The sequence below is a fragment of the Notolepis coatsorum genome (genome assembly GCF_963971535.1).
Source record: "Notolepis coatsorum genome assembly, chromosome: 18".
Lineage (NCBI taxonomy): Eukaryota > Metazoa > Chordata > Actinopteri > Aulopiformes > Paralepididae > Notolepis > Notolepis coatsorum.
In genome coordinates, this window is record NC_140182.1 from 90,744,550 (window position 1) to 90,770,106 (window position 25,557).

The 25,557-nt window shown below is 40.6% G+C and overlaps 1 protein-coding gene across 1 annotated transcript; it reads right to left on the reverse strand.

Moving 5' to 3' along the window:
* Window positions 1–401: 401 nt before the first annotated feature.
* bco2b (beta-carotene oxygenase 2b) lies at window positions 402–22,087 on the reverse strand (the record flags this gene model as incomplete). Its single annotated transcript, XM_084335276.1, has 12 exons — window positions 402–521; window positions 2,313–2,423; window positions 4,014–4,196; window positions 6,229–6,366; window positions 8,018–8,185; window positions 9,773–9,933; window positions 11,284–11,412; window positions 15,809–15,911; window positions 17,675–17,790; window positions 19,687–19,898; window positions 21,183–21,360; window positions 22,054–22,087. The coding sequence occupies 12 exons, from the start codon at window positions 22,085–22,087 to the stop codon at window positions 402–404; spliced, it is 1,653 nt and encodes a 550-aa protein (XP_084191402.1).
* Between the last annotated feature and the right edge of the window lie 3,470 nt (window positions 22,088–25,557).

Here is a 25,557-nt window from a genome sequence, read left to right on the forward strand (position 1 = left end):
AATCAGGGTAACCTGTGTATATTATTTAAAAGGAAGTAGATTGTATATCTGAAATGGCTTGATTGTGTCGTTATCCATGGGGGGCATAGACATCAAAGGGTTTTTTAGTCATCATTTTAACAACAGTTCTAACATTTTGGATAATTCCATGTCAACATACCCTCTGTTAAAAATGCAACAAGATGGGAAAGAAAACCCGGATTTAGATTGTACTGAATATTTAACCCTTTCACTGCGACAATACACAGAGGGTTAACCCTTTCACTGCCACACGACAGCGACCGTCGGTTGTGTGATAGTAAAGGGTTAACCTTCTGTCGTGTGGCAGTGAAAGGGTTAAGCGCCAGGTCAGCGGTTACATCAGTGTGTTTCCCCCAGAAGGCCGCTCTTCTCTTCATCATCTACGGCGCGGTGGCGTTGAAGGTCCCGTGGAACCCATAGGGGATGTTCACGGGCACCTCCGCCCGGCCCAGCTCCTCGAACGTCCGGGCGTCCAGCACCAGGAGGAAGGTACCCTTGTCCTGAAGGAGGAAGAGGACAGAACACTCAGGATTCAGCACAGGGTTCGCACAAGGTCCTTGAAGTGCTTAACCTGTTCCACACGATGTGAAAATCTGCATAAAATATATACCTAGGTAAATGGAATATTGCTCCATTTCTACAAGGGCTATTTGCATATTCTTGGTATCTAGGGACGTCTATGGACCTCAGGGAATGTATTCACAGTGTCAGAAATATTGTGTCTATTACTAGGCTTGCTTAAATTGTGATGAAACAAAGGAGAATATGAATTATGATTTTTCTTTGCATCTTTGACAGTGAATAACACCATGATAATAATGACCAAACTTAAGAAACTGCCACTGATCTCGTTCAGTACCCTCTTGAGATCATGTGTACAAAATATCTAAGGAAATTAATAAAGGGAAGATGATAAAACAGAAGGTTCTGTAGATACAGTACTGAATTCTCCCATCCGGACCAATGCTTTTTGAAATATTATTATAGAATAGATGCTTATACATTACCTTATTATAGCCAATTTGCACATTTATATATATATACATATATTATCTTTCAAATGCCTACTGTAATCTAGTGTATTTTTTTATTTTCCCCACAGTGCAACCGTTTTGAAACGAATTTCAGATCTAATTGTTCCTACATGCTAACAATAGGGAAGAGAAACTAACTGCGTTTCAATATTTGTCAAACTTTACCTTTTGTGGCTTATTATCGCGAATCATAACAGTTATTGATATGATTCATTCAGAACGCTGAACTTTGAACCCCCACAGTATGTGACAGGAAGTGTAGTTCGGAAAAATTCCAACGCTGGTCGACAGCTATGCATGTCCTCTACAAAATGTCCGCAAAAAGACTACAATTCCCATGGTTAAAAATGTCCATTTCCGTTTCCGGCTTGGATAGACGATCGAAAATCGAACACTTAACTATCTAATGGCTTTTTAACTATTGCTAAACTAACGTATTGATGATAATATACATTCTACATGTTAGTGATGTTAATACTTGAAAACGTTTGATAAAAACAAATCGCAAAAAATATGCAACACTCTAAAAAATATTGATTCATGTCCATGTCGTCATTTTGGGGTCGGTACCGACCCTAAGGGGTGGAACAGTGCATTTTTTACCCAAAAAAAGTCAAGGCCTGGAATTCCCTGAAAAACAGCTAATATTTTAACAAGGTGCTTAAAAGGTCCTTGAAATCCAAATCAACCATTGAAAGTGTTGTTCATCCATGATAAAATTGTTCTGAATCAAGAAATGTAGTTTTTTTTATCTAAAGTGTAACTAATTGTCGATTGTATCCTTTAAAAATGCTCTTTTAAAATGAAAAACAGTGCTTGGAAAAGTATGTGAAAGTCCTTGAATTTCATTTTGCAATGTCTGTGGGAACCCTGTCATCAGTACTCAAATAAATCATAATTTCAATCTTAACATGTACAATTCCAATATACTGTACATGACATACTGCTGTGTATACATAAACTACTGGTTAAGCACTAGGTCGGTGCATTATGCAGTTTAACCCTTTCACAGTGATAATACAGAAGGTTAACCCTTTCACTGCCACAAGACAAAGGGTTAACCCTTTCACAACCACACTACAGCAGGTTAACCCTTTCACAGCCACACTACGGAAGGTTAACCCTTTCACTACCACACTACAGATGGTTAACCCTTTCACTACCACACTACAGATGGTTAACCCTTTCACTACCACACACTACTACACGGTTAACCTGTAGTGTGGTAGTGAAAGGGTTAAGGAAAACATCGCTGACCTTATTTGGAGTGACGACCACAGACATCACGACACCATCGTCCTCCTCCGTGGCGTTCGGGGAGGCTACAAACACGGGCTCTGAGGGATAGAATCCAGGCTGATCCCACACCTTTTAAACAGAGATAAAAGACCACATTCTTATATATTGATGTCATACATTTGGCTTCTCTACTGTTTCTCATTCTTTTTTTTTTACTCTGTTCTTGTGTTAATTCATTCCTTTAGAGAGGTCCAGAAGAGGGACATGAACAGGTAATTGACCATATTCACATGGTGGCCATTTTGCCCTTTAATGTCATGTGCAGGTTGGTATTCCTTTCCGCCCTGTTCCCACCTGAGGAATCCCAACCCGAGCAAGAGCAAAAGGGCCACCGTGTGAAATTGAAAACGGCCAATGCTTCCTTTCTCTCAACTACAGCAGAAGTGCCCTCAAGCAAGGCACTTATCCCCTAAGTGCTATAATGGAGTTGCTCAATAATAACTCATCTACAATATTGTCACATTTAAACACAAAAAAGAGAAGACCCTATGTTTGTGTAGTATAGCATATTGTATTTTATCTCGGGTAGCTATATTAATTAAATGTATGCAATGAAAATTGTTTAGTTCTTTAGCTGATTTCCACGGCATACCTACGTCTGTTCTTTGCGATACTGTGTGTCGTGTTTGTGCCAGACCAAGGACCACAATGGAAACAAGTCTCTGACTTTATTGTGTTTTATCCTTGACGTGTATTTGTTACAATCGTCTAATAAATCAAATAAAGAAATATGTTTGTGGAACATGAATAACTGAAGCCAGAATGCATCCAGAATAGCGCTGCTAGGATCCTGATGGGAGTGCGGAAATACCACCATATCACACCCATCCTCAAGTCCCTTCACTGGCTCCCTGTCTCACTCAGGATCGAGTTCAAAGTCTCCCTGCTCACTCACCAGTGCCTCCACGGAAACGCCCCCCCTCTACCCCTCATCACCCCTCACTCCTCCTCACAACATCTCCGCTCCGGCCAGGCAAACCTCCTCCAGCGCCCGAGGACCAAACTCTGCACCATGTGAGATGGGGCTTTCTGCTCCTCCGCTCCCAGTCTGTGGAACGTGCTCCCTGACCACAGACTGTGGATGCTTTTAAAAAGGGCCTCAAAACTCATCTTTTTAATAGAGCCTTTTGTTGATCTAGTTTTAGCTCCACACATTTGATGTTCTTCTACCAGTTTTAGCCCTTCTTATTTGATGTTTTTTTTTGTCTTTTACTAGTTTTAGTGTTCTTTTTACACTCCTTACTAGTTTTAGTCTTGCTCATTTTATATTCTTTTTTTACTCTCTTGTTAGCTTTTATATGTTCTTTTACGCTGTAGCTGTTGAAAACGGGGCACCCTGATGTAAACAAGACGAACGTCTTTCTCTGGTCTGCATCCCCTTAACAATTGAGCCGCACTGTACTGTACCCATTCTGCAATCTGTTAACCCTTTCACTGCCACACTACCAAAAACGATTAACCCTTTCACTGCGACAACACACAGAAGGTTAACCCTCGACCGTCGGTTGTGTGATAGTAAAGGGTTAACCTTCTGTCGTGTGGCAGTGAAAGGGTTACTAAAGTTATCAATCAATCAAGCGCTTTGAGATTTGCTCCACAATTAAAAAAGCGCCCTACAAATCAAATATATAATTATTATGATGATGATGATGACGCCACCTTCATGCGTTTGCCCTGCAGGTCCATCTTGATGAGCGTGTCGCCCACCAGGTGCCTGAAGCCGCAGCCATAGAAGAAGCGGTACGGCCTGGTGTTGTACTTGGCGTAGTTGATGAGCGGGAACTCCAGACCGCCGTACTGGTGGAGCTCCTCTCCGTGCAGGTCCTCGTGGGTACAGTACAGCTGGGGAGGGTACAGTACAGCTGAGGAGGGGGGAGGGTACAGTACAGCTGGGGAGGGTACAGTACAGCTGAGGAGGGGGGAGGGTACAGTACAGGTGGAGAGGGTACAGTACAGCTGAGGAGGGTACAGTACAGCTGAGGAGGGTACAGTACAGCTGGGGAGGGTACAGTACAGCTGAGGGGGGAGGGTACAGTACAGCTGGAGAGGCGGGAGGGTACAGTACAGCTGGAGAGGGGAGGGTACAGTACAGCTGAGGAGAGGGGAGGGTACAGTACAGCTGGAGAGGGGGGAGGGTACAGTACAGCTGAGGAGGGGGGAGGGTACAGTACAGCTGGAGAGGGTACAGTACAGCTGAGGAGGGGGGAGGGTACAGTACAGCTGAGGAGGGGGGAGGGTACAGTACAGCTGAGGAGTCGGGAGACATGTAGGGTACAGTACAGCTGGAGAGGAGGGAGGCGGGACATGTATTTACTAGGGCTGTCTGTCAGTTTATCACGTTAATTAGATTAATTAATTACACAGCAAATGATCGCGTTATGAAAATTAACTCAAAATTTAAAAAAATTAAATTCTCTTTGTTCAATTTTTTTTTTTTTATCTCATTCATTCCATAAGAACGTAGAATAAACATTTACAGACTTTTTTTTTTTAATGGTCCATTTGCATGTTCTTGGTATCTGATTCTAGGGACATCTATGGATCTCAGGGAATGTATTCCCAGTGTCAGAAATACTGTGTCTGTTACTAGGCTTGAGTAAATTGTAATGAACCAAATGAGAATATCAATTACATTCTTTAAATTTTGTATTTGTTTACTGTGAATAGCACTATGCTAAAATTGACCAGACCTGAAAAATCTAAGCAAATGAATAAATGGAAGATGATTAAACAGAAGGTTTTGTAGATACAGTACTGAATTCTGCCATCCGGACACATGCAATTTGAAATATGATTATAGAATATAGAATATCAGGCCTAAAATGGTTATGCGATTAAAATGTGATTAATTAATTACAAATCCTATAATTAATTAGAAAAAAAAATGTATCGCCTGACAGCACTAGTATCTACCTGCCATTTGATGATATGATATGATATTTGCATTTATAATGCGCCCCCCCAGCCAATTTTTACATCGGTCCGGGGCGCAGCACGGGGGGAAAAAGAATACGAATAAATGGACAGGACAAAGAAAATGGAACCAGGCAGACAGACAGACATAAGAACACCTCAGACACACAACACAACAGCAAAGTAACTCGGTGATCATCCAGAGCGAAGAGGTGGGTTTTAAGCAAGGTCTTGAATGTCTGTACGGTGTTGGCTACTTCCTTATACTACATCATTATTGGTAAGCTACTTCCTTATACTACATCATTATTGGTAAGCTACATCCTTATACTACATCATTATTGGTAAGATACCTCCTTATACTACATCATTATTGGTAAGCTACCTCCTTATACTACATCATTATTGGTAAGCTACCTCCTTATACTACATCATTATTGGAATGGAATGTTGGAACCTATGGAACCCGTTCTAGTGACTGGCTGGTCCTTAAGGTCCAGTTTGCTCTGAACAGGGTGCATCTACATGTTGCTATGATGCCCCTCTAGCTCATGGAATGAACTCCAGCGGTCCTTAAAGCTTGAGATTCTCCCCTCTGTTGCAGAGTTTAAAACCTTGATCTCCAACCTTTTTCAATCAAGTAGTACATGTTTTAATTGATTGCTATCCTTACTTGTCCAATTGTTATGATTTTATATGCTGCCGTTTTTTGCTTAACTCTGTATGTTTTGCTTAACTCCGTATGTTTTGCTTAACTCTATGTTTTGCTTAACTCTGTATGTACACTCGACATGACTAAATGAGGGAAACCTCAGTTGCCTTTCGAGTTTAAATAAAGGTTTGAAATGTAATGAAATAATCTACTGCAGTGTAAATATTGAGGTCTGTCACTTTAGATTTGATGGAAATTCCATACTATGTGTAGCAAAAACATTACATCCATATTGTCACGGCTTCATACCTTATTCTTGCTGATCTGGACAGCAGTGGCTGAGCTGCTGGGCAGGGTGTTCAGATTCTGACCCAATGGTGTGTCAGCGTCCACACTGAGAGGGAAGACAAAGCGTCTCGGGAAGACTCTGCACATGGTGTTATAAACCTGATGAAGATAAAGCACAGCTTTCAACCCCAACCCTCTCACAGCAATACGCCACCTTTCAACCCCAACCCTCTCACAGCTATAAGCCACCTTTCAACCCCAACCCTCTCACAGCTATAAGCCACCTTTCAACCCCAACCCTCTCACAGCTATAAGCCACCTTTCAACCCCAACCCTCTCACAGCTATAAGCCACCTTTCCGGTAAATAACATTCAAATTTTTTTACATTTTTATAATGTAATGTTAAATAAACACTCATACAGTATGTGCATGAAACTGCAGTGCACTGTATCCACATAATACTATACCATAACATATGACGTATATCGGTTAGGGTATACCTTGTGTATACTGCACCTGTGTGTGTATACTGTATACTTACTCATAGTATATATTTAGATTCTAGTTTATTGTAACCATATTTATTGTAATGTATAATATAACTGATAGGGCAAACAGACCCTCGTCTGCACCTTTGATCACCCTGCCTACTTGCTCAGATGCGTATATTCAGAGTTAATTATGTTGTTTACACTGCCTATTTATACTTTTCTACTGTACTATAATTTTTATCGCCTGTATTTATGTCTTTCTACCATTACCCTGCCCATACCTGTACCCCCCCCCCCCCCCCCCCCCCATGCTGCTATGAGGCCTGAATCTCCCCAAGGGGATCACTAAAGGAATATCTTATCTTATATGATCTTATACTTGCCAAAAAGTGTTAATTCTAGGGATGTCCGATATTATCGGCCTACCGATATTGGCATTAAAATGTAATATCGGAAATGATCTGTATCGGTTTAAAAAAATCTTTTTTATTTATATATATATATATTTTTACATTTATTTAACCTTTATTTACCCAGGCAAGCAAGTAAGAACAAATATATATATATTTCTTTTCTTTTTTCCCCCCCTCCTTTTTCCTCCGTTTTTCTCCCATCCCAATGTTAGTCGTTATGCCAATTCCCAATCCCCTTCCTGGTCGCTGCGCACCTACCCTCTACAGTCGGTCTGGGAGAGTGGAGGCTATCACGTGCTTCCTCCGACACATGTGTAGCCAATCAACCGCTTCTTTTCACCTGGCAGCGCGGACTCTCACTGAGAGGGTGTAACGTGTGGAAGGATCACACTATCCCCCTTAGATCCTTTTCCTCGCTGAGCAGGCGCTCCGACCGAACTGTAGGAGTCGCTGTTTATAACGACCAGGACCCACCCACCAGCTTTCCCACCCCTAACACTGCCAATTGTGTTAGTATGAACGACCAGCCAAGCTGGCAGCAATGCCGAGAGCTGGGCTCGAACCCAGCATCTCCTGCACTAGTGGCGAGCGCCTTGCCCACTGCGCCACTTAGCCGCAGTAAGAACAAATTCTTATTTTATTAATGTCAAAAGTATGCATAATGTTGTGTTAACTCCACGACAAGAGATATGTAATGTTAATTACCTGAAATTATTCCGTTTTTTTGGGGGGGAAACCATATATCGGTATCGGTTGATATCGGAAAGAGTTGGACAATATCGGTATATCGGATATCGGTAAAAAAGCCAATATCGAACATCCCTATTCAGATTCTAGTTTTGACTGTGAACGCAGCCAGGGGCCCGTTTGGTTTGGTTGTGGCCCGGTAGCCGCGGCAGACCGACCTGGTCCAGGGCTTCCCCGTTCTTGCGCAGGTTCTGCACCGTGTAGTTCTCGATGGCGTTGCCGTCGTCTGACGCACACAGATCCATGACCAGGAAGCCGTCCTGCTCAAAGGCGTTGATCTGGTGGAAGGTGGACAGCGGCTTGGCGAGGTACCGGACCGCGCTCAGCTGCAGGACGACACACAGACCGTGATCAGTCACATACATTGATTGATTGATACAGTCGGATAGCACGATCATTCATATACATAGTCATATAGCACGATTATTCATATACATACAGTCATATAGCACGATCATTCATATACATACAGTCATATAGCACGATCATTCATATACATAGTCATATAGCACGATCATTCATATACATAGTCATATAGCACGATCACTCATATACATACAGTCATATAGCACGATCACTCATATACATACAGTCATATAGCACGATTATTCATATACATACAGTCATATAGCACGATCATTCATATACATACAGTCATATAGCACGATTATTCATATACATACAGTCATATAGCACGATCACTCATATACATACAGTCATATAGCACGATCATTCATATACATACAGTCATATAGCACGATCATTCATATACATAGTCATATAGCACGATCATTCATATACATAGTCATATAGCACGATCATTCATATACATACAGTCATATAGCACGATCATTCATATACCTACAGTCATATAGCACGATCACTCATATACATACAGTCATATAGCACGATCACTCATATACATACAGTCATATAGCACGATTATTCATATACATACAGTCATATAGCACGATTATTCATATACATACAGTCATATAGCACGATCACTCATATACATAGTCATATAGCACGATCACTCATATACATACAGTCATATAGCACGATCACTCATATACATACAGTCGTATAGCACGATCATTCATATACATACAGTCATATAGCACGATCACTCATATACATACAGTCATATAGCACGATCACTCATATACATACAGTCGTATAGCACGATACAGCTGAGGCAAACAAGTCCGATCCCACAGAGTCAAGCAATGGGTTGTCAGTCACAACTTCAGTCAGTTTTTTAATATGTTCTTTGTTTGTTGATATTAACTCTCCTGTCATTTCAGACCTGGACACTCTCTCTCCTGCATCACCTGCTGATCACATACTGCTCCAGTCACACTCACACACACCTGCCCCTCATCAGCTAATCAGCCCTTCAGTACTTAGACCTGTTCATTCCCCTCGCTCCCTGCCAGATTGTCTAAAAGTGTCTTACCTGGCTATCCAGCGGTTTGCTATCTTGTTTCATCCTCCCTGTTGGATTTCTGGATTTCTCCTCCTGCCTGCCCCCTTATGGTAAATGGTAAATGGCTGCTTTTTTTTTAATATATCTCTTTTATCCAAAGCGCTTTACAATTTGTTACTCACATTTTTACCCATTCACTCACACATTCACACACCGACGGCGGAGGCAACCATGCAGGGTGCCAACCTGCTCATCGGGAGCAATTAGGGGTTAAGTGTCTTGCTCAAGGACACATCGACACGCTGCCCGGGAGGAGCGGGAATCGAACCAGGAACCTCGACGACTGCTCTACCTCCTGAGCCACTGTCGCCCCAGATTTGTTTGCCACATGGACTGGTATTGACCCCTGCTTACTCTGTCCACTGTACCTGGGTCTGACAAGGGGACATGTCTCTGTGTGCTCCGGGAGGGGACAGACACTCACCTTCCCCGTCTGTTTGTGGACCAGGTGGAAGACAGTGTCTTGCTTGGGGTCCCAGTAGACGCAGTCGCTGATGCCCTTTCCCCGCAGCTTTCCCGTCACGATCTTGAAGGTGTCCATCTTGATGGGCTGCTCGATGAACACGACATAGTTCTCGCTCATGGCTGGAACACAGAGGAGATAAGCTCAGGGGTGTAAAGTACTTGAGTAATTGTACTTTGTTACAATACTTAAGTACTGTTTTGGGGGATTTGTACTTTACTCTAGTATTATTAGGTTTGTATACTTGTACTTTTACTCAATTACATTTCAGAGAAAAAAAACGAACTTTTTACTCCTTACATTTAAAATGCAGACCTATAAAGTACAAAGTACAAATCTTGCAGGTCCAACTATTTTAATTAGTATATTTGTTTCTCTGGCCGAACTAACGTTAACGTTATTATTCCTGCGGCCGCGCTTTATTTAAAAACAAATCCCCATCAATGGAAAATGAACCCGCCCATACCCATGCTGATTGGTCCTTGTGCAAGACTAGAAAGCTGGGATCTTTGATTAAACACCTGCTATCAGAAGAGTAGACAAGTCAGAAAAAAAGCTTTTACTTTTTAGTACTTAAGTACATTTAAAAGTAGAAACTTTTTTACTTTTACTCAAGTGTGTTTTTAGCCAGATACTCTGACTTTTACTTGAGTACGATTTTGAGACTGTACCCATACTTTCACTTAAGTATAATTTCTGGGTACTTTTTGTAGTTCTCATGGCTGGAACACAGGAGCTATCGTTTCACTCACTTTTCACTTTAAACACTTTATTTGATCCATTTATTCCTAAAAAGATTTGCACTACCTCTCTACCTCATTTTTGCGTCTCGTTTTTTTTGTACATTTTAGTTTTGTATATTTTGTATAGTGTTGGTTTTTATTCTTTGAACTTTTCTTTTTTACGGTATGAAGCACAATCTTAGGAGGCTCATACAGAACCAAGCATTTCACTGTAATGTACCTTTTTTATGTGACAAATAAAACAACATTTGAGAGGGAGAGGAGTTGGTATGGAGTGTAATGAGTCTAGGCTTTAGTATGGAGTGTAATGAGTCTAGGCTTTAGTATGGAGTGTAATGAGTCTTTAGTATGGAGTGTAATGAGGTCTAGGCTTTAGTATGGTGTGTAATGAGTCTATTCTTTAGTATGGAGTGTAATGAGGCTAGGCTTTAGTATGGAGTGTAATGAGTCTAGGCTTTAGTATGGAGTGTAATGAGTCTAGGCTTTAGTATGGAGTGTAATGAGTCTTTAGTATGGAGTGTAATGAGTCTAGGCTTTAGTATGGAGTGTAATGAGTCTAGGCTTTAGTATGGAGTGTAATGAGGCTAGGCTTTAGTATGGAGTGTAATGAGTCTTTAGTATGGAGTGTAATGAGTCTAGGCTTTAGTATGGAGTGTAATGAGTCTAGGCTTTAGTATGGAGTGTAATGAGTCTCTGCTTTAGTATGGAGTGTAATGAGTCTCGGCTCACCAAAGCTGTGGTAGTAGGAGGGTCTGGACCTGTTGACGGAGGGGATGGCGCAGATGACGGTGGCTCCCTCCAGGGTGTCCTCGGGGGCCGCCTTGGTCGGAGGCACACGGATGATGTTGTAGATGGCCCCTGGTGACACAAATACATGCTGTGTGACTTTATATGCTGTGTGACTTTATATGCTGTGTGACTTTCTATGCTGTGTGACTTTCTATGCTGTGTGACTTTATATGCTGTGTGACTTTCTATGCTGTGTGACTTTCTATGCTGTGTGACTTTATATGCTGTGTGACTATATATGCTGTGTGACTATATATGCGGTGTGACTTTATATGCTGTGTGACTATATATGCTGTGTGACTATATATGCTGTGTGACTATATATGCTGTGTGAATATATATGCTGTGTGACTATATATGCTGTATGACTTTATATGCTGTGTGACTATATATGCTGTGTGACTTTATATGCGGTGTGACTTTATATGCTGTGTGACTATATATGCTGTGTGACTATATATGCTGTGTGACTTTATATGCTGTATGACTTTATATGCTGTGTGACTTTCTATGCTGTGTGACTTTCTATGCTGTGTGACTTTCTATGCTGTGTGACTTTATATGCTGTGTGACTTTATATGCTGTGTGACTTTCTATGCTGTGTGACTTTATATGCTGTGTGACTATATGCTGTGTGACTTTATATGCGGTGTGACTTTATATGCTGTGTGACTTTCTATGCTGTGTGACTTTCTATGCGGTGTGACTTTATATGCTGTGTGACTATATATGCTGTGTGACTTTATATGCTGTGTGACTTTATATGCTGTGTGACTTTCTATGCTGTGTGACTTTCTATGCGGTGTGACTTTATATGCTGTGTGACTTTATATGCTGTGTGACTATATATGCTGTATGACTTTATATGCTGTGTGACTATATATGCTGTGTGACTTTATATGCGGTGTGACTTTATATGCTGTGTGACTATATGCTGTGTGACTATATATGCTGTATGACTTTATATGCTGTGTGATTTTATATGCTGTGTGACTATATGCTGTATGATTCGATATGCTGTGTGATTTTATATGATGTATGCTGTGTGACTTTATATGCTGTGTGACTTTATATGATGTGTGATTCGATATGCTGTGATTTTATATGCTGTGACTGACTATATATGCGGTGTGACTTTATATGCTGTGTGACTATATATGCTGTGTGACTATATATGCGGTGTGACTTTATATGCTGTGTGACTATATATGCTGTGTGACTATATATGCTGTATGACTTTATATGCTGTGTGACTATATATGCTGTGTGACTTTATATGCGGTGTGACTTTATATGCTGTGTGACTATATATGCTGTGTGACTATATATGCTGTGTGACTTTATATGCTGTGTGACTTTCTATGCTGTGTGACTTTATATGCTGTGTGACTTTATATGCTGTGTGACTTTATATGCTGTGTGACTTTCTATGCTGTGTGACTTTCTATGCTGTGTGACTTTATATGCTGTGTGACTTTATATGCTGTGTGACTTGCTGTGTGACTTTATATGCTGTGTGACTTTATATGCTGTGTGACTTTATATGCTGTGTGACTTTCTATGCTGTGTGACTTTCTATGCTGTGTGACTATATATGCTGTGTGACTTTATATGCGGTGTGACTTTATATGCGGTGTGACTTTATATGCTGTGTGACTTTATATGCTGTGTGACTTTATATGCGGTGTGACTTTATATGCTGTGTGACTATATATGCTGTGTGACTTTCTATGCTGTGTGACTTTCTATGCTGTGTGACTTTCTATGCTGTGTGACTTTATATGCGGTGTGACTTTATATGCTGTGTGACTATATGCTGTGTGACTTTATATGCTGTGTGACTATATATGCTGTGTGACTATATATGCTGTGTGACTTTATATGCGGTGTGACTTTATATGCTGTGTGACTATATGCTGTGTGACTATATATGCTGTGTGACTATATATGCTGTATGACTTTATATGCTGTGTGACTATATGCTGTGTGACTTTATATGCTGTGTGACTATATATGCTGTGTGACTATATATGCTGTGTGACTTTATATGCGGTGTGACTTTATATGCTGTGTGACTATATATGCTGTGTGACTTTATATGCGGTGTGACTTCATATGCTGTGTGACTTTATATGCTGTGTGACTTTATATGCTGTGTGACTTTATATGCTGTGTGACTTTATATGCTGTGTGACTTTCTATGCTGTGTGACTATATATGCTGTGTGACTTTGTATGCGGTGTGACTTTATATGCTGTGTGACTTTCTATGCTGTGTGACTTTCTATGCGGTGTGACTTTATATGCTGTGTGACTATATGCTGTGTGACTTTATATGCTGTGTGACTTTATATGCTGTGTGACTTTCTATGCTGTGTGACTTTCTATGCTGTGTGACTATATGCTGTGTGACTTTATATGCTGTGTGACTATATGCTGTGTGACTATATATGCTGTGTGACTTTATATGCGGTGTGACTTTATATGCTGTGTGACTATATATGCTGTATGACTTTATATGCTGTGTGACTATATATGCTGTGTGACTTTATATGCGGTGTGACTTTATATGCTGTGTGACTATATGCTGTGTGACTATATATGCTGTGTGACTATATATGCTGTATGACTTTATATGCTGTGTGATTTTATATGCTGTGTGACTATATGCTGTATGATTCGATATGCTGTGTGATTTTATATGATGTATGCTGTGTGACTTTCTATGCTGTGTGACTTTATATGATGTGTGATTCGATATGCTGTGATTTTATATGCTGTGTGACTGACTATATATGCGGTGTGACTTTATATGCTGTGTGACTATATATGCTGTGTGACTATATATGCGGTGTGACTTTATATGCTGTGTGACTATATATGCTGTGTGACTATATATGCTGTGTGACTATATATGCTGTGTGACTATATATGCTGTATGACTTTATATGCTGTGTGACTATATATGCTGTGTGACTTTATATGCTGTGTGACTATATATGCTGTGTGACTATATATGCTGTATGACTTTATATGCTGTGTGACTTTATATGCTGTGTGACTTTCTATGCTGTGTGACTTTATATGCTGTGTGACTTTATATGCTGTGTGACTTTATATGCTGTGTGACTTGCTGTGTGACTTTATATGCTGTGTGACTTTATATGCTGTGTGACTTTATATGCTGTGTGACTTTCTATGCTGTGTGACTTTCTATGCTGTGTGACTATATATGCTGTGTGACTTTATATGCGGTGTGACTTTATATGCGGTGTGACTTTATATGCTGTGTGACTTTATATGCTGTGTGACTTTATATGCTGTGTGACTATATATGCTGTGTGACTATATATGCTGTGTGACTTTCTATGCTGTGTGACTTTCTATGCTGTGTGACTTTCTATGCTGTGTGACTTTATATGCTGTGTGACTTTATATGCTGTGTGACTATATATGCTGTGTGACTATATATGCTGTGTGACTTTATATGCGGTGTGACTTTATATGCTGTGTGACTATATGCTGTGTGACTATATATGCTGTGTGACTATATGCTGTATGACTTTATATGCTGTGTGATTTTATATGCTGTGTGACTATATGCTGTATGATTCGATATGCTGTGTGATTTTATATGATGTATGCTGTGTGACTTTATATGCTGTGTGACTTTATATGATGTGTGATTCGATATGCTGTGATTTTATATGCTGTGTGACTGACTATATATGCTGTATGACTTTATATGCTGTGTGATTTTATGTGCTGTGTGACTTTATATGCTGTGTGACTTTATATGATGTGTGGTTCGATATGCTGTGATTTTATATGCCTTTTTTTGCTTAACTCTATGTTCTGCTTAACTCTGTATGTTCTGCTTAACTCTGTATGTAAACTCGACGTGACTGTAAAAGAGGGAAACCTCAGTTGCCTTTCGAGTTTAAATAAAGGTTTGAAATTAAATGAAGAAAAAAAACTCGCTCTTTGAAACAGGTGGATCGGGCACGTGGAGAGTAGTTAGTCTACTGTATCCTAAAAAGGTCTCGAGACATTTCAATTTGTGGTTAGATTGTAGTGTTAAGCATTTCACCGTAATGTACATGTACTTTATACGTGACAAATAAAATGGAACTTGGACGGCTGGGTGGCGCAGCAGTCTAAGCGCTCGTCACCAACGCCTGAGACACCGGTATCAAATCCGGCTGTCAGCGTTGCCTCCGGCTTGGGCTGGCCGTCATACTGACTCAATTGGCAGAGTCAGCGGGAGGGGAGTCGATGGGTGGTAATCTGGACGTTGCGATAGATTCTTCAACCCTCCCTACGGCCGACCAGTGGGGGGCACATGCGAGCAACGATCAAGACAGGGGAGGGGGGAATTGGCACGACTAAATTGGGATGGGAGAAAAACAGAAAAAGAGGGAGAAAAAGTGGATAAAAAAATAAAAAATAAACGGAACTTGAACTACCTTTGCTGGTGTAGGAGTTCCCCATGTTGTAGGTCGTGCCGTCGGGGTCGGTGTGCGGGTGGGCGGTCGCTCCGTTGACGGCAATGAATTTGCTCCAGTCCACCTGATAGTAAACACAGTAGCAAACCTTACTCACTGTAATAGAAATGGTTAAAGGTGCATTTTATAGAACTCTTTTATCCAAAGCGCTTTACAATTTGTTCCTCACATTTCACCCGTTCACTCACACAGACGGCGGAGGAGACCATGCAAGGAGCCGACCTGCTCATCGGGAGCAGTTTAGGGGTTAAGTGTCTTGCTCAAGGACACTTGAGGACACGCTGCCCGGGAGGAGTGGGAATGGAACCGGGAACCTTCCGCTCTACCTCCTCAGGAGACTCGAATGTGATTTGATTTGAAACTCTTTCAACTCTTGACGTTTTTGTATTGAATAATTCGATTTTTGTCATTCCCTATGTATAGTATAGCTTATAAACAAAAATATAATATGTACAGTATTCTACCCTTCAAGTGCAATATCCACAAGTGCAATTATCTACCCACTACTGTGACACTGATTGTTGTATATTCTGTATTGTATAGTATTGTGACATTGTTTCTTTTTCATTACTTGTTTTTTTTTTCATTACTTGTGTGTATAGTATCATATTGTATAGTATTGCGACATTGTTTATTTTTTATTACTTGTGTGTGATCTGTGTATAGTATCATATTGTATAGTATTGTGATATTATGTTTCTTTTTTATTACTTGTGTAATCTGTGTATTGTATAGTATTGTGATATTATGTTTCTTTTTTATTACTTGTGTGTATATCATATTGTATAGTATTGTGATATTCTGTTTCTTTTTTATTACTTGTGTGAACCAGCACCTTAAAGGAAAACTCCAACATTTTGGGAAATTAGCTTATTTGCCATCTACCCTGGAGTTAGACAAGAAGATGCATACATTTTTCTTCTCTGTGCTTGCAGTAGGAAGACGTTGGGAACTATAAATGGAGGAACCTACTTCCAGTGACTGACGCTAAGCTAGGCATGCACAGAGAAGACAAAGGTATACATCTTCTTGTCTAACTCAGGGTAGATGGCAAATAAAATAAGCTAATCTCCCAAAATGTTGGAGTTTTCCTTTTTAAGGTTGAGTCCCTAATCTCGTTGTAGCCGCACGTTAGGGCCACACGGCTGCTGTTGAGGCACATTCACACCAACAGCGTCTTTAGGCCTAACAAAAATAATGGTTGGTTTCAGGTTGCCGACCGACCCTGCCGATTTAGGTGCGACCCAATATATTTTATGAGTTTAAAAAAAAAATTATATATTAAAAAAAAAAAAAATCTGTTTTTTTTTTTTTTTTTTTTTTTAGAATAAAGTTTCATAGAAATCTTAGTCAAACATTTAGTATTATGGATATTAAACATGCTGGCAGAGTACATGCATCCATGTTGTTGTGAACATTTTAACCCTTTCACTGCCACACGACAGCCGGTTAACCCTTTCACTGTGACAATACAGAAGGTTAGCCCTTTACTATCACACAACCGACGGCGATGCTCCATCATTAGCATCATTAGCTCCGCATCCGCGGAGCTAATGATGCTAATGATGGAGCATCGCCGTCGGTTGTGTGATAGTAAAGGGCTAACCTTCTGTCGTGTGGCAGTGAAAGGGTTAATTAAATAAAGAAATTCCCTATCCATAGTCGCCGTGGGAAAGAATAAAAAAAAAAAAAAAAAAAAAAAAAAAAAATTCCCTACCTACCCATGGCCAAACTGACAACCAACCTGAAACCAACCATTATTTTTGTTAGGCCTTAAAGGGCCACACGGCTGCTGTTGAGGCACATTCACACCAACAGCGTCTTTACCATCTGGGTGGATTCCAGGGTCTCCGGGTCCACCTTGTGCATGAGGTTGGTCTCTGTGCTGACGTAATAATCCCCTTTGTACGTCACAAAGCTCACACTGGCATTATCCGTGGCCTCTGCAGAAACGAGTCGTCAGTTTACATTTTACATAATAGTCATTTAGCTGAACGCTTTTATCCAAAGTGACTTAGGCCTAACAAAAATAATAGTTGGTTTCAGGTTGGTTGTCAGTTTGGCCATGGGTAGGTAGGGATTTTTTTTTTTTTTTTTTTTTTTTTATTCTTTCCCACGGCGACTATGGATAGGGAATTTCTTTATTTAATTAACCCTTTCACTGCCACACGACAGAAGGTTAGCCCTTTACTATCACACAACCGACGGCGATGCTCCATCATTAGCATCATTAGCTCCGCGGATGCGGAGCTAATGATGCTAATGATGGAGCATCGCCGTCGGTTGTGTGATAGTAAAGGGCTAACCTTCTGTCGTGTCACAGTGAAAGGGTTAACCGGCTGTCGTGTGGCAGTGAAAGGGTTAAAATGTTCACAACAACATGGATGCATGTACTCTGCCAGCATGTTTAATATCCATAATACTAAATGTTTGACTAAGATTTCTATGAAACTTTATTCAAAAAAAAAAAAAAAAATGATTTTTTTTTTTTTTAATATATAATTTTTTTTTTAAACTCATAAAATATATTGGGTCGCACCTAAATCGGCAGGGTCGGTCGGCAACCTGAAACCAACCATTATTTTTGTTAGGCCTTACAGGTTCTGTACGACAAGTCAGCAGGAAGGAAGGGTACGACTCTGGCAGCTGAGTAACAATGTTCATCAAACAGTGCTGGAACTTGGGTGCTGCAGTGATGAGTGCATAGTAGTAGAGACATTAGTATAGTTAGTAGGAAGAGTGCATGATAGTAGAAGACAGTAAGAAGGATATTTAGTGGAAGAGTGCATGATAGTAGAAGACAGTAAGAAGGATATTTAGTGGAAGAGTGCATGATAGTAGAAGACAGTAAGAAGGATATTTAGTGGAAGAGTGCATGATAGTAGAAGACAGTAAGAAGGATATTTAGTGGAAGAGTGCATGATAGTAGAAGACAGTAAGAAGGATATTTAGTGGAAGAGTGCATGATAGTAGAAGACAGTAAGAAGGATATTTAGTGGAAGAGTGCATGATAGTAGAAGACAGTAAGACGGTTATTTAGTGGAAGAGTGCATGATAGTAGAAGACAGTAAGAAGGATATTTAGTGGAAGAGTGCATGATAGTAGAAGACAGTAAGACGGTTATTTAGTGGAAGAGTGCATGATAGTAGAAGACAGTAAGAAGGTTATTTAGTGGAAGAGTGCATGATAGTAGAAGACAGTAAGACGGTTATTTAGTGGAAGAGTGCATGATAGTAGAAGACAGTAAGAAGGTTAGTAACACTTACACAATACAGCCATAACATTGATTGATTGATTGAAAAGTTTATTAACAGATTGCAGAATGGGTACAGTACAGTACAGCTCAATACATACAATTGTTAAGGGGATGCAGACCAGAGAAAGACTTTCGTCTTGTTTACATCAGGGTCCCCCATTTTCAATTCATCATATTGAGTCATATGTTCTTTTATAGGCTCTACTCCAGTTGCCTGCATGACAATCACTGACCTCGTAAATACCTTGCTGTTATGCGGAGCACAGCAAGGGTAAATAACATTTCACTGGAAATAAGTCTATATAAATATATAAACTAAGACTCAAATCAACTGTGTAAACCAGTTTTTTATAATAATATATATTTTCTTATCGTTCAAAATATCAGAATCAGAAAGGTCTTTATTGCCAAGTAAGTTTGCACACACACGGAATTTGTTTTGGCCGTTATTAAGGTAGAATAAAATTGAATATATAAACTAAATTAAAATAAAAGTACTATAGTATAAGACAGTATAAGACACTTTGACTCAATTGAATTGGAGTCTTAACGAGTTTGATGAAGAGTTTCTCAAGAGACTCACTCGGCAGCTCAAACTTGGACAGGAAGCGCTGGAAGAAGTTCTTGCAGGGGTCCGGCATGGCGATCGTCCCGAACTCTGACACCACGATACGTTTGTTTTCACTGTTGGCCTGGTAGCAGTTACTGGACAGGAAGCGGCTCTTGTAGGTCACCTGACCCCGGGAGATCTTGAACTGGTGCAGAAGAGCCATTCCATCGAACCAGTGGTTGAACCTGAGGGGCGGAGAGGGAACGGTTGTTAACCCTTTCACTACCACACTACAGAAGGTTAACCCTTTCACTACCACACTACAGAAGGCTAACCTTTCACTACCACACTACAGAAGGTTAACCTTTCACTACCACACTACAGAAGGTTAACCGTTCACTACCACACTACAGAAGGTTAACCTTTCACTACCACACTACAGAAGGTTAACCTTTCACTACCACACTACAGAAGGTTAACCCGTTCACTACCACACTACAGAAGGTTAACCTTTCACTACCACACTACAGACGGTTAACCCGTTCACTACCACACTACAGAAGGTTAACCTTTCACTACCACACTACAAAAGGTGAACCCTTTCACTACCACACTACAAAAGGTGAACCCTTTCACTAACACACTACAGACGGTTAACCCTTTCACTGCCATACGACAAAGTGTTAACCCTTTCACTACCACACTACAGACGCTTAACCGTTCACTACCACATTACAGACGGTTAACCTTTCACTACCACACTACAGAAGGTTAACCTTTCACTACCACACTACAGACGGTTAACCTTTCACTACAACATTACAGACGGTTAACCTTTCACTACCACACTACAGACGGTTAACCTTTCACTACAACATTACAGACGGTTAACCTTTCACTACCACACTACAGACGGTTAACCTTTCACTACCACATTACAGACGGTTAACCCTTTCACTGCCATACGACAAAGTGTTAACTTTCACTACCACACTACAGAAGGTTAACCTTTCACCACCACACTACAGAAGGTCAACCTTTCACTACCACACTACAGAAGGTTAACCTTTCACTACCACACTACAGAAGGTCAACCTTTCACTACCACACTACAGAAGGTTAACCTGTCACTACCACACTACAGAAGGTTAACCTTTCACTACCACACTACAGAAGGTTAACCTGTCACTACCACACTACAGAAGGTTAACCTTTCACTACCACACTACAGGCGGTTAACCGTCTGTAGTGTGGTAGTGAACGGGTTAAGATGAGAGAATCTCTCGATTCTGTATTCATGCAGATGAGTGGAATGAATGTATCATTTTGTGTCTCGTGTAATTACTGTGACTAACCCTGGTTAATTGGAAGTAATAGTCTAATGTAAAATAATTAGCATGAACTATAATATAGTGTAATAATAAAGTGTTATTATTCTTTTTTTTTTTTTTTTTTTTTTTTTTAGCTATTTTCTTTTAAAATGATTTAGATCTTTTTGATATAATGATAGTATAACATTTTTAGATCACCTCTGATTCCCGATCTCAAACTTGCCCGGACCGTTCCTGAGGAAGTTCCCGGTGATCCAGTCCGGGATGGTGCCGGTGACGTGGGTGCCGAGGGTCTCGGGGGTGTCCTCCACGGAGGCCACCAGCTTCTCGATGCACTGCAGGCCATGCAGGTCGGTCCTGGCGGGCTTCCTCAGGCCTGTGGAGAAGAGGTTGGTCAGTCAACATCGAGAATCCTATCAGATCGTCGACGGTAGAATAGATAAAGGATTCAAGATTCAAGGTTCAAGATTGTTTATTGTCATGTGCACAGTTAAAGTTTGCCGTACAATGAAAATCTTACTTTGCTAGTCCGCCCTTCACACAAAATCACACAATACTTTAAATATGCAATTTAACTGATAGATACACAAAATGTATTCATTTATGTTAATTGAATTGTGTTGATGTTTCCAGTTCTGCAAAATAAGTATGTACATTTAGTTTGGTTTGGTAAACATTGCACTGAGTCTATCAGTGTACTGTATGTGTGTATGGGGCAGGTGCAATAAGAGTTTTCTTCTTCCTGTTCCTTTCGCCCATGGAATTTATAAAAATTTATGAATAAATAAAAATTAAATGAAATCACACAATACCTAACAATTTAAAAAAGTGGGAGAGACAGGGAGAGAGAGAGCAGATCGCTCACATTAATTGAACAACAATAGGACTAAAATAAGAATAAGAATATAATATTACAAATAAGAATAAAATAGAATAAAGAATAAAATACGGTCCGGGATATACATTCTGGTATGTATATACATTCTAAAAATCTTAAATATACAACTATGAATGACTTGGTAGCGAGTTAATAAATAAAGCTGTCCAGCTGTGAGGCTTGAATATTTACCTGGTGCGTTGGTCGGATGATGGGCGGTAGTCATGGCTGTGGATAAAATGAGTTCCTTGAATGTGTGTAAGTGGTCAGAGAGAGAGAGACACACAGAGAGAGAGAGATAGTGTGCAGATGTCTTGGGAGCTGCTGTCTTATAGTGGGACTGAGTGGTCTTTATAGACCTACTGTAACCGTCTTCCCGCCCCCTTAGCCTCAGACAGGTCGTGTTATGATTATGCAAGCCTATTCTGTGATTACAAATGATATGATGATTAACCCCAGTAATTCACTTCAATGTCAGTGACAACTCGTGACGAAAACTCTTGACCTAATCCAGACGTTGTCATCTGAAAAGGAAATCTTTATAGCTTTTAATAATGCCTTTTTTATAATAAATTTGTAGTGCACTCTACATTTCACAACGGAATCTCAAGAGTACTACTGTACAGGTTAAAAACAAAGCAAAGTAAAAAAAAAAAAAAAAAAAAAATTAATTAAATAGGCATGGCTAGGGCAATTCCCAAAGACAAAGTGGACAAATCCTGTAATTCCTTGGCAAGTCTTCCTCCCATCACACCCTAGAACTATGTAGATTCTTTATATGCCTCTTACTTTTATGTTTTTATTGTTTTTTTTTTTTGTATTACTCCAATGTTGTAAAGTTATGTGTTCGGACCCCAGGAAGAATAGTCTTTCACCCATAATAATAAAATAATAATAAATTGTATTTGTATTGCACTTTTCGTTCACTAGGATCCCAAAGTGCTACAGGGTTCAAACATATTTAAAAAATAAAATTATTATTAATAAAAAATATAATGCAGAATAAAAATGAAATGAAAATAGAACATCGGTTTTTTTATCTACTTTTTCTCCCCCTTTTTCTGTGATTTTTCTCCCATCCCAATTTCCTCTCGTGCCAATTCTCCCTCCCCTGTCCTGATCGTTGCTCGCATGTGCACCCCACTGGCCGGTCGTAGGGAGGATAGAAGCCCATCACATGTCCCCTCCGATACATGTGGAGGCAGCCAGTCACTTCTTTTCACCTGCCAGCGTGGACTCTCATTGGCGAGGTGTAACGTGTAGGAGGCTCACACTGCCCCCGCCATTTTCCTGTCTTTGCTGTGCAGGCGCCCTGACCGACCTGTAGGAGTCGCTGTTTACAACGACCAGACTACCACCCTTCGACTCCCCTCCCGCTAACTCTGCCAATTGAGTTAGTATGACGGCCGGTCCAAGCCGGAGGCACCACTGACAGCCGGATTCGAGACAGGTGTCTCTTGCGTTGGTGACGAGCGCTTAGACCGCTGCGCCACCCAGCCGCCAAAATAGAACATAGTTAAAAACATAGTATAAACAGAAAATTAAAGACAACAGCACAAGAAAAAAAAGAAAAAAAAGAGTTAGCAATCAAAGGCCTTTTGAAACAGATAGGTTTTCAGGCCTGCTTTAAAAGAGTCCAGGCTCTATGGTGCCCATGGCCATGGGATCCATATAATAAACAAATAAACTTCACTGAATCCTCAATGTAATTGCTAAGGCTCACGCGAATAACGTGTATAAATTCTGTATATTAGATTAGATTAGATTCACCTCATTGAACGGGGTATAAGTTCAGAGTGCAACATAATGTAGTTAGAATGTAATACAATCTATCATAAATGTAATAAAAACACAGCAATTGGACTATCCATGAATGAGTTTTCAGAGATATGTGTACATCCAGGTTCACGGGAAGGGCAGGGCAGCAGCAGTTCAGATACAGTTCACTGAGAGGTGAGAATAATGTCAGAACGATAGCTGCAGTCAGCAGCGCCAGATAAGGACGGGTCACCTGGGTGACGGGTCACTGGGAGTTTAAGAGTCCTAAGTCTCAACTATAACAGACAACTGTATAATCCTAGACATAATCATATTTCACGATGTGGGGGTCCTTATGCGTTGAGATGTTTTACGTTTATTTATGTATGCACATATAGGCAGTGTGCGAACCATACCATGGTCTTCGGGGGAGCTCATTATATTTGGGGGGGGGGGGGGGGGGGGTCAGCAGCGCTGCGTGTGCCTCACAGGGAGGACTTTACTGTGACGCTTGCTGACATAGGCTATAGGTATGAGTAACGTTACAGAACCACACATAGTCCACGCCACACAGGTGGCCTGCATGCATGATGAAGACGCACATATTGAAATACACATGCTCAGATTAACCCCTCTGATCCAACACTAAAATTCACACACAACAGTCCTATTTACACATAAACACACGGATGAACCAATAGCGAACAACAAGTCCATGACCAAACACATCAAGTCTAACATTATTATAGGCAAATGCATCATTATCACACCAGTCAGCACCCTGGTCAGTACTCAGAGACAGGGTGAGAGCCCCACCACCCACACACGAGACAAGCGCAATGAGCAATAATGATAATAATACAGTTACTGTAATTAGGAAAAGCAGGTCTTACCTTAACACAGAAGCGACCACAAAGGCCTGGAATCGGCTGCCTGCGAGATGCGTCCTCACTTGCTGTTTTAAAGTTATTCCAGACTGCTTTTACAGTATTAAAACTACTTGCCACCCACCTGATGGTGAAGATCTGCCCAATTCTCAAAATCTGCATGTCACAGAAGTAGTCCCCGCAGCAGGTGTAACGTTGTTAACGTCGCCAGCAGTCAATTTAAAATTGTCTGTGATTGAAGAAGTAGATGCTCCTACCGGCTCCTGCTCAGTCGAGTCGATTGGCTGCTTCGCCTTCTTTGTAAAACCAAAATTGGTTAGAAGGCTTACTTCTTTGATTTTTCGTTTAACTTTCGACATTATCCTGAATACCTGTATTTTTTTTCTTTTAAAACGGCGGGGTGAAGTTTGAATTGTGCCTGCAGGCTGCAGCGCCGCCACACTCCGAATGGCAAATTGCAAGAATAGAATGCATGTCACCACTATTGAACCAACGGTGAATTAGTGCGCAAATCATGAATTATACTTCAAAATAGCCAAATTTTACGCATTATACACGATGATGACGATATAGAAAATTACAGAAATATTTGAAATGCATGGCAAAAATAGCATTTATTGTCAGTATTTTAGAGACTCCCCAAAAATTCACAAATCATGTTTTCAGGGGAGCTGATGTCTCATCTAGGGGAGCCATGGCTCCCCTAGCTCCTCCGTGGTTTGCACCCTGCATATAAGGCGGCTGGGAATAATTGCCAGCCGCCCGGAATTGCCCCGGAATAAATAAAGGTTTTTACTTTTACTTTTTAGTACTTTTTTTTTTGTCCACAACGCCCGATCCCCACCCATCAGTTTCCCACCCCCTAATACGGCCAATGTGTATTAGTACGGACGACCAGCTAAACTGAAAGCAAATGTGGAGCGCTGGGCTCGAACTGACGAGCCCAGCGTCTCCAGCATTTCGTGGCGAGCGCCTTGCCCACTACGCCACGTAGCCGCCCTATTACTTTTTAGTACTTAAGTACATTTAAAAGTAGAAACTTTTTTACTTT